The sequence below is a fragment of the Triticum aestivum genome, chromosome 5D (genome assembly GCF_018294505.1).
Source record: "Triticum aestivum cultivar Chinese Spring chromosome 5D, IWGSC CS RefSeq v2.1, whole genome shotgun sequence".
NCBI lineage: Eukaryota > Viridiplantae > Streptophyta > Magnoliopsida > Poales > Poaceae > Triticum > Triticum aestivum.
The window spans coordinates 331,596,670-331,605,954 of record NC_057808.1 but is presented as its reverse complement, the minus strand read 5'-3'; the positions used below and the strand labels follow the sequence as shown (position 1 = coordinate 331,605,954).

General features: G+C 46.3%; 1 protein-coding gene across 1 annotated transcript; it reads right to left on the bottom strand.

Moving 5' to 3' along the window:
• Nucleotides 1-6,159: 6,159 nt before the first annotated feature.
• LOC123121546 (protein TIFY 10c) lies at nt 6,160-7,990 on the bottom strand. The gene is made up of 4 exons (XM_044541547.1): nt 7,462-7,990; nt 7,007-7,318; nt 6,798-6,855; nt 6,160-6,688 (listed from the first exon to the last, which is right to left on the bottom strand). The coding sequence occupies exons 1-4, from the start codon at nt 7,673-7,675 to the stop codon at nt 6,580-6,582; spliced, it is 693 nt and encodes a 230-aa protein (XP_044397482.1). The 5' UTR covers nt 7,676-7,990; the 3' UTR covers nt 6,160-6,579.
• Between the last annotated feature and the right edge of the window lie 1,295 nt (nt 7,991-9,285).

Genomic DNA, 9,285 nt, shown 5'->3' with positions numbered 1-9,285 from the left:
GGCTCTATCATCTATCCAATGATGTGTACCAGACCTGATGTGTGCCTTGCTATTAGTTTAGTAGGGAGGTACCAAAGTAATCTAGGAGTGGATCACTGGACAGCGGTCAAGAACATCCTGAAATACCTGAAAAGGACTAAGGATATGTTTCTCGTTTATGGAGGTGACAAAGAGCTCATCGTAAATGGTTACGTCGATGCAAGCTTTGACACTGATCCGGACGATTCTAAATCGCAAACCGGATACGTGTTCATATTGAACGGTGGAGCTGTCAGTTGGTGCAGTTCTAAACAAAGCGTCGTGGCGGGATCTACTTGTGAAGCGGAGTACATAGCTGCTTCGGAAGCAGCAAATGAAGGAGTCTGGATGAAGGAGTTCATATCCGATCTAGGTGTCATACCTAGTGCATCTGGTACAATGAAAATCTTATGTGACAATACTGGTGCAATTGCCTTGGCAAAGGAATCCGGATTTAACAAGAGAACCAAGCACATCAAGAGACGCTTCAATTCCATCCGTGATCAAGTCTAGGTGGGAGACATGGAGATTTGCAAGATACATACGGATCTGAATGTTGCAGACCCGTTGACTAAGCCTCTCTCACGAGCAAAACATGATCAGCACCAAGACTCCATGGGTGTTAGAATCATTACTGTGTAATCTAGATTATTGACTCTAGTGCAAGTGGGAGACTGAAGGAAATATGCCCTAGAGGCAATAATAAAGTTATTATTTATTTCCTTATTTCATGATAAATGTTTATTATTCATGCTAGAATTGTATTAACCGGAAACATAATACATGTGTGAATACATAGACAAAACAGAGTGTCACTAGTATGCCTCTACTAGACTAGCTCGTTGATCAAAGATGGTTAAGTTTCCTAGCCATAGACATGAGTTGTCATTTGATAAATGGGATCACATCATTAGGAGAATGATGTGATTGACTTGACCCATTCCGTTAGCTCAGCACTTGATCGTTTTAGTTTACTGCTATTGCTTTCTTCATGACTTATACATGTTCCTATAACTATGAGATTATGCAACTCCCGATTACCGGAGGAACACTTTGTGTGCTACCAAACGTCACAACGTATCTGGGTGATTATAAAGGTGCTCTACAGGTGTCTCCGATGGTACTTGTTGAGTTGGCATAGATCGAGAATAGGATTTGTCACTCCGATTGTCGGAGAGGTATCTCTAGGCCCTCTCGGTAATGCACATCACTATAAGCCTTGCAAGCAATGTGACTAATGAGTTAGTTGTGGGATAATGCATTACGGAACGAGTAAAGAGACTTGCCGGTAACAAGAATGAGCTAGGTATTGAGATACCAACGATCGAATCACGGGCAAGTAACATACCGATGACAAAGGGAACAACGTATGTTGTTATGCGGTTTGACCGATAAAGATCTTCGTAGAATATGTAGGAACCAATATGAGCATCCAGGTTCCGCTATTGGTTATTGACCGGAGACGTGTCTCGGTCATGTCTACATAGTTCTCGAACCCGTAGGGTCCGCACGCTTAACGTTTGGTGACGATCGATATTATGAGTTTATGTGTTTTGATGTACCGGAGGTAGTTCGGAGTCCCGGATATGATCACGGACATGACGAGGAGTCTCGAAATGATCGAGACATAAAGATTGATATATTGGACGGCTATATTCAGACACCGGAAGTGTTCCGAGTGATTTCGGAGAAAACTGAAGTGCCGGAGTGGTTACCGGAACCCCCCGGGGAAGTATTGGGCCTTAGTGGGCTTTAGGGGAGAGAGAGGGCAGCAGCCCAGGAGGTGGCGCGCCCCCTCCCATGAGGAGTCCGAATTGGACTAGGGGAGGGGGGCGCGGCCCCTCTTTCCCTCTCCCTCTCCCTCTCTTTCCTCCCCCTTCCCCCTTCCTAGTAGGACTAGGAAAGGATTTATCCTACTCCTACTAGGAGGAGGATTCCTCCTCTCCTTGGGGCGCACCAAGGCCGGCCGGGCTCCCCCCTTGCTCCTTTATATACGGGGGGGCACCCATAGACACACAAGTTGACCAGTTGATCTTTTAGCCGTGTGCGGTGCCCCCCTCCACCATAATCCACCTCGGTCATATCGTAGCGATGCTTAGGCGAAGCCCTGCGTCGGTAACTTCATGATCACCGTCATCATGCCGTCGTGCTGACGAAGCTTTCCCTCGAAGCTCTGCTGGATCGTGAGTTCGTGGGACGTCGCCGAGCTGAACGTGTGCAGTCCGCGGAGGTGCCGTACCTTCGGTGTTAGGATCGGCCGATCGTGAAGACGTACGACTACATCAACCGCATTGTCATAACGCTTCTGCTTACGGTCTACGAGGGTACGTAGACAACACTCTTCCCTCTCGTTGCTATGCATCACCATGATCTTGCGTGTGCGTAGGATTTTTTTTGAAATTACTACGTTCCCAACAGCTTCTACCGCAAAACTGGAGCATGCAGCAGATATTGAATCAGCGGAAGTAGCGGCTCTAGCAGAGGGACTGAAATTAGCTGCAAATCTTGGCATTAATTCGCTCCTGGTGCAGATGGACAATTTAACCGTGGTGGAATCTCTAAACACGAACTCTGGTCATTCTATGGTAGCTGGCCCTTTACTTAATTTTTGTCGTAGCCTTATGGAAGATTTCGGGAAGGTTTTAATCGAGCATTGTAATAGGGAATTTAATATGGTAGCGCATGTGCTAGCCCAACAGGGCCGTGTTGATCCTCCTAATCTGTGGTTGGACACACCCTTTAATTTTATTGCTAGATTTTTAGCAGACGATGTAACTGTTATTTGAATTAATAAAGCTAGCCATGAAGGCCTTTCCGTCGAAAAAAAAAGCTTGAATATATCTCATCTACGTCGACCTCGTCCCCAAAGTCAGAGGCATGTGTTTGGCGTGGCCACAGAAACAGACGCCGATGTCGGGCCAAACGGGAGTCAGCAACCAAACAGTACCGTAGATGTGCATGCACGATGATACTGGCAGAACAGTAATTGGTCAGTTCATTTATCTCATATTCTATGAGACTTTGACGATGACCTTCCAACAATACGTCCCTTCAACACGAAGGTTGCGATGGGCAGCAGAGACGTACAGCGGTACAGGAAAGGCTAGAGGGACGTGCCAAAATCGCCGATGTCGCGGAGGCAGCGGCGTGTGATTATCAAAGGGGAGACGTGCCTGCATGTCTCCCCGTGACGCCGGTACAGGAAGGCAGCAGCTAGGAAATTCTCGTGTCCATGCCGCTGGATTTTGTTCTCCGGATGTTTTTTCACAACTTTTAGAGCCCGGGTGCTCGTGCATCAGCATGAACGCACGGCGTGTATCCTTCGTGTCTCCCCTTTGATTCCTTCCAGTCGCAGGCTCCTGTGTCAAAGCCCGCCGAACAAATTTCAAAACCAACGAAATACCACCCGTCAACGCGTCGTGGGCAACGTGCGTTATTTGCCCTTCGCCGTTTACCAACACTACGAATTATGTGCCTGGCTATTCTGAACCTGGCCTGGTGAAGAAATGTGAGCGATGATGCTTGATGTACCTCTTTTCTTCTACCCCAACAGCCAGCGAACGATCATTGTGCATCACACTATACAGAGACTAAGCATTCTTCCCATGTGGTTGTATCAAACTTGATATATCAATTCAGTGAAACGTGCTTTATAAAAAAATTGACAATTACAAATGTTTTCTACAGCAGATTCTTTGACAGCACATGACAATTTTTTCACAAACACATGGCGACTTTTGGCAAAGAGAGATATTTTGCTACGAAATTGCCGTGTTCGCTTGCAAGAAATGCCATGCTCCCAACACATAAACTGCCGCGAAAAACGTTCGTTTTGCCATACACCCCTAGTGAACATTCGCTGAATAACATTCCCCTCTTTTCATGATGAGTGTACATGTTTTTTGATAAAGAAAAAACTGAACATAATGCATTGTGTTCTCTTTTCCCGAACCATGTGGCTCTCGAAGGCATGACTCATACGACACCGCAAAGGCATAGCTCGATAGACAAACCTAAACGACATAAAGATTGGACCAGACGGTCGGATACTTTTAGCCATCGAACGACGGTCATCAAAATTGTCCGGACCAACCCAGATGCCCGAAATCCCGGAAGTCGACATCAAACTGAGGGAAGGTTTTGGGAATCCGGACTCTGACAAATCGGACCAACCCGAACGAGCTAGAGCGCTCATTTTTCCCCACTCCGTCCATCCCATGGCGCTGCTGTACCACCCCGGACGCTGCCCAGGCTTCATCGGACCTTTGTTGCTCCACCTGGGTGCCCGCCCGACTTTGCCTATGCAACCGTTCCACCGCCAATTTGGCTGCCGCTCAGGTGCCCTCCACCTATGCTAGTGTCATCCATGACGAACACCTTGCCTAACAAGTGTTCGATCAAATGACATAGCCAAAGAAATTGCCTTTCTTGTTGTTTACTTTGAAGTAAACGTGATGAATTCAGACGAGGAGTACTTCTACGTGGAGCATGGTTTTGTCTTCGTCGGATGAGGATGAAGATGATTATGAAACGACGATTATGAGGAGTTTTCATGAAGATATGGAGCATGTGATGGAGCATGTTCTTAACTTCAAAGGTTTTCAACAAAGGGACATCGAGTGTTGAATCAGGAAAGGACACATGGCATATGATGTTGTATGGCGACTACTCCCCCCCCAACACACTACTTGTCCTATATCCCCCCTCATTTTCAAAGGCGCGACATGTGTTCGAATGCATTTACTAAGGTATTACGGTTGGAAACATTGGGTTCTCTGGTTACCAGAAGTGTATGACTGCTATGAGAATGCTTGCCTATGACACGGCCACAAATTTGTGGGACGAGCACCTCTGGGTGTCTGAAAGCACATGTCTCGAAGCCATGGTCAGATTTGCTACTACAGTGGTTAAGGTGTTTGGACCGAAGTACTTGAGAGAACCAAATGTCACAACCACAACAAGGATCATGGCACTTGGACAATGAAGAGGATTTCTAGGTATGCTCGGCTCCCTGGGTTGCATGCGCTGAAAATGGAAAAACTACCCATATGGTCAACAGGTGCAAAAAGCTCACCATCATTCTTGAAGCAATTACATCACAAGACCTCTCAATTTGGCACTCTTTCTTTGGCATGTCTAGATCTCACCATGACATCAGTGTGGTACAGAGGTCTCCAGTGTTTACAATGTTGTGTGTGGGTGAAGGTCCTGCATGCAACTATACCATCAATGTTGTGTGTGGGTGAAGGTCCTGCGTGCAACTATACCATCAATGGTCATGATTACAACATGGGGTACTATCTTTTTGATGTCATCTATCCACCGTGGATGACCTTCCTCAAGACCATCTTTGAGCCAAGGGGTAACAAAAAGAAATCATTTTACCCAGAAACAAGGAGCCAGAAAGGATGTGAAGAGGGCATTTGGAGTGCTCCAAGCCTGTTTTGTAGTTGTTCGAGGCCTAGCTAAACTATGAGTGCAAAGACGTTCTAGGAGGTGATGACAACTAACGTGGTCATGGACAATATGATCATGGAGGGTGAGGGTGAGGGAGTCCGCCAAGGTCTGGAATATGAAGATGTGTGATCCTATCCAACTTACGAAGCAGAATCCAACGATGTCTGAGGATTTTCTCGAAATGTATTAGCAGATTCGTGGTCGAGGAACTCATGAGCATTTTCGAAATTATCCGATTGAGCATATGCGGGCGTTTCATATGTACAACTGGAGCACATGTCAATAAGTTGAATTCAAATTTAAACCACTTTATTTCAAAACTTTATGTTTGGATTGTAACATTTATATTTGAATTATTGTTGCATTGAAATATTTATCTTTCAATTATCGGAATATTTGTGTTTCAATTAGAATTGTGCTATTTATCTTTGATTATTTTCAGTACTTTGAGCACAGAAAAAAAATGACCGGACGCACATTTCATGCCTAGGTTGGATAGCTGGCGCCCCGCATTGGAGTTGCCTTAAGCTCTACACTTTTTGTATTCCATAATGCGGTGTGGTTTTGCTGAACATTAGATCCGCTTTGATGGTCTGATCATCCATGATCCATGAACAAAGTTTCTAATTAGCAAAAACACGGCTATATTGAAAGCACAAGTTCAACTAAACTAAAAGGATCATCTCAAACAATATATATTTTATAAAATCTCAAGTAACATACAAATCCCTGAAAACTCATCAGCCCATGTTTGCAGGAAATCACATGTTGAGGAAGGCAAACCATCTGTAACATGTTGCAAATTAACTTGCAATAAAATGACCATGACAATAGTCGTAGTAGACCTAGCCTGCCAAACTGCCGTGAGCATAGCATACACAGCTCCAGCAGCAAACAATGGTCCGAACAGACGGCATATGCTTAAATACATATTTCTACTAATAATTCTTACTAGCAATGAATAACCAACACCCGATTATTGTCGCTTCAAAGCTACGAGTAAACTAGCAGTACTAGTAGTAACATCCACGCTCCCCGTAGATCAATTGCCCTATAGATTTGGAGCCCAGTCACGTGTTCATCATGCATATCTTTCTTGTACTGTCAGTTTGTCACTTCTTGGCCTAGCCCGAGCCAGGAGTTGTCACCATTAGCTTGCTTGGACGGAGCCGCCGATGAGCTGTTAATTTGGTAAGGCGCCTTCGCCACTATCCTGGGGTAAATGAGCACAAAATGTTAGGGTCGTACATGTAGCAACTTCTCAAGACATTTTCACGGTCTTCCTTCAGGAAGTTTTTCAGAGAAACGGCTAGATCAGGTACCTGCCCTTTCTTTTCTCGAGAAACCTATGCAGTGAGTTCCTCCTCGCTATAGGCAGATCTGCAACCGAGCAAAAAATGTTGGAACTCTGTTAGCGATAAGGATTTCATATGGAAATTTACACGAGACTCTGAACTGAAACAGTCTCTTTGTTTGCATGTATTGTATATTTTCACGGTAGAACTGCAAAAGAGACCATGAGAATTAGTACCAGGGAGAGCGTTCTGTGCAGGCTGGGGAGGGCTCTGCTGAGCGAGGCTGCTGCTCCCGGTCTTGTCTCCGGCGCCGTCGGCCATCTGCAGCAAATCCTTGACTTTGGTGGACGGGAAGTTGTCAACCACGACCACCTTTCCACCATAGAAGATGGTCAGCTGGTGCGCATCCTCTCCGGCATCTTGGTTGTCAGTTGTGGCCTTGAGAAACTGGCCAACACTAGATTTCTCGAGGGGGAGCTCCACGTCCGCGGCGTTTGGCTCCTCCAGCCCCGACAACAGGTTCATGGTGGTGGGAGGCTGGAAAGCTCCTGCAAATTCAGATGAACAACCGTGCACTACATCCTGTAAGAACTTTGTTGCCAACTACAGTAGTAAATGCATGGAACACATGATCAGTCAGCAGACAAACATCCCCTGTTCTTTCTATAAGACAGGGCACGTCACGGCGTACCTTCTCCTACGACGACGGCGGCCGGCGGCGACATGTCGAGGCCGACGAGGCCCTGCAGTGCGCCGCCCTTCTTCTCCTTCATGTAGCGGCTCAGGAGGCTGCAGGTGGCGGCGAAGCCGGACTTCTCCTTCGCCGCCGACGCGGCACCGGCACCGGCACGGCCGGCCATCCCCTCTCCTCCGCTCATCTTCCCGCCGCTCCCCGCCCCTTCCATGCACAAGAAACAAGTCGCCTCTCCACCGCGGCTAGCTTCCTCGCTCCTTCCTTGGCTCGCCTGCTGCCTCCGACAAACAACTCCAGTGCACTTTTCCTCCTGCCGGGCGCCTCCGCCCTTTTAAAATGGATCGGCTCTTCGTGATAAACGGCGAGGTGGGACGACAAGGACCCGTCGGGCCGGGCATGGAAAACGTGGGGGAATGGAGGGGCAGCTCACTGGGTTCTTCCGAGTCGTGGGCACGACCGGGCGGGTGGAGCGGTGAGGTCTCCGTCCGCGACGGTCCCATCGAGGGAAAAGGTCGTGGAGTGTAGGCGATGAATATCAGGGGCCGTGGGTGGTCACGGAGGCACGTGGTTTTTGAGCTCGTATTCGGGCCTGGATTTGACCCGCGGGGCAGCGAAGGCGCGCTCGGTCTCTCTCTCGGTTATTTTTGGGTGGATGGGATGGGAGGTAGGTACGGGGCAAGGACACGCGACGTGTGGTGATTTTACGACGGTTTTACTAGTCTCAAGAGATGGGTGTTTTTTTTAACACGGTACGACGCAGATGCTCATACATACACATATGCACTCATTTCTATGAACGCATACACACACCCTGTGGTGATTTACATTTGGTGATTTTTGGCTTGCTCGGCTAGCTATTGCTCTATGGTGACGGTTTTACTAGTCTCAACCGATGGGTGGTTCTTTTTAACATGATACAGACGCAGACGCTCATACATATGCATATGTGATAACCCACAAGTATAGGGGATCACAATAGTTTTCGAGGATAGTATTTTACGCAAATTTATTGATTTGACACAAGGGGGTCAAAATTTTTTTGTAAGTACTAGCAGTTGAGTTGTCAATTCAACCACACCTGAAGAACTAAATATCTGCAACAAAGTTATCAGTAGCACAGTAGTATAATAGTTTGATAGTAGTTGTAACAGTAGCAATAGTAACAGCAACAGTAACGGTAGCAGTTTTGTAGTGATTGTAACAGTAACAATAGTAATTAGCAAAGATCAATATATGAAAAGCGTAGACATTGAATTAGTGATGGATAATTGTGTTGGATAACAGTCAAAACCTAGAGCAATGCACAATAGCTCCAATTCATCAATGTAATGTAGGCATGTATTCAGTATATAGTCATACGTCCTTATAATACAAACTTGCATGACATCTTTTGTCCTACCCTCCCGTGACAGCGGGGTCCATAATAAGAAAATTAAGGGATATTAAGGCCTCCTTTTAATAGAGAACCGGAACAAAGCATTAACACATGATGAATACATGAACTCCTCAAATTACAGTCATCCCCGGAGAGTATCCCAAACAATTGTCACTATGGGGTCTGCGGACCAGAATAATAACAAGTGCATATGACTAGCAGATAGGATCAGGAACTCAAATATATTCATGAAAATATAGAAGGTTCAGATATGAAATCATGGCACTCGGGCCCTAGTGACAAGCATTAAGCATAGCAAAGTCATAGCAACATCAATCTCAGAACATAGTGGGTACTAGGGATCAAGCCCTACCAAATTGACATGATTACATGATAAATCTCATCCAACTCCATCACCGTTCAGCAAGCCTACGAAGGAATTACTC

Coding starts and splice junctions, on each gene's coding strand:
- LOC123121546 (XM_044541547.1), bottom strand. CDS start 7,675: ATGGAAGGGGCGGGGAGCGGCGGGAAGATGAGCGGAGGAGAGGGGATG. Junction 7,319..7,461: donor CGCCGTCGTCGTAGGAGAAG/GTACGCCGTGAC, acceptor CTGAATTTGCAG/GAGCTTTCCAGCCTCCCACC. Junction 6,856..7,006: donor TGCACAGAACGCTCTCCCTG/GTACTAATTCTC, acceptor GCTCGGTTGCAG/ATCTGCCTATAGCGAGGAGG.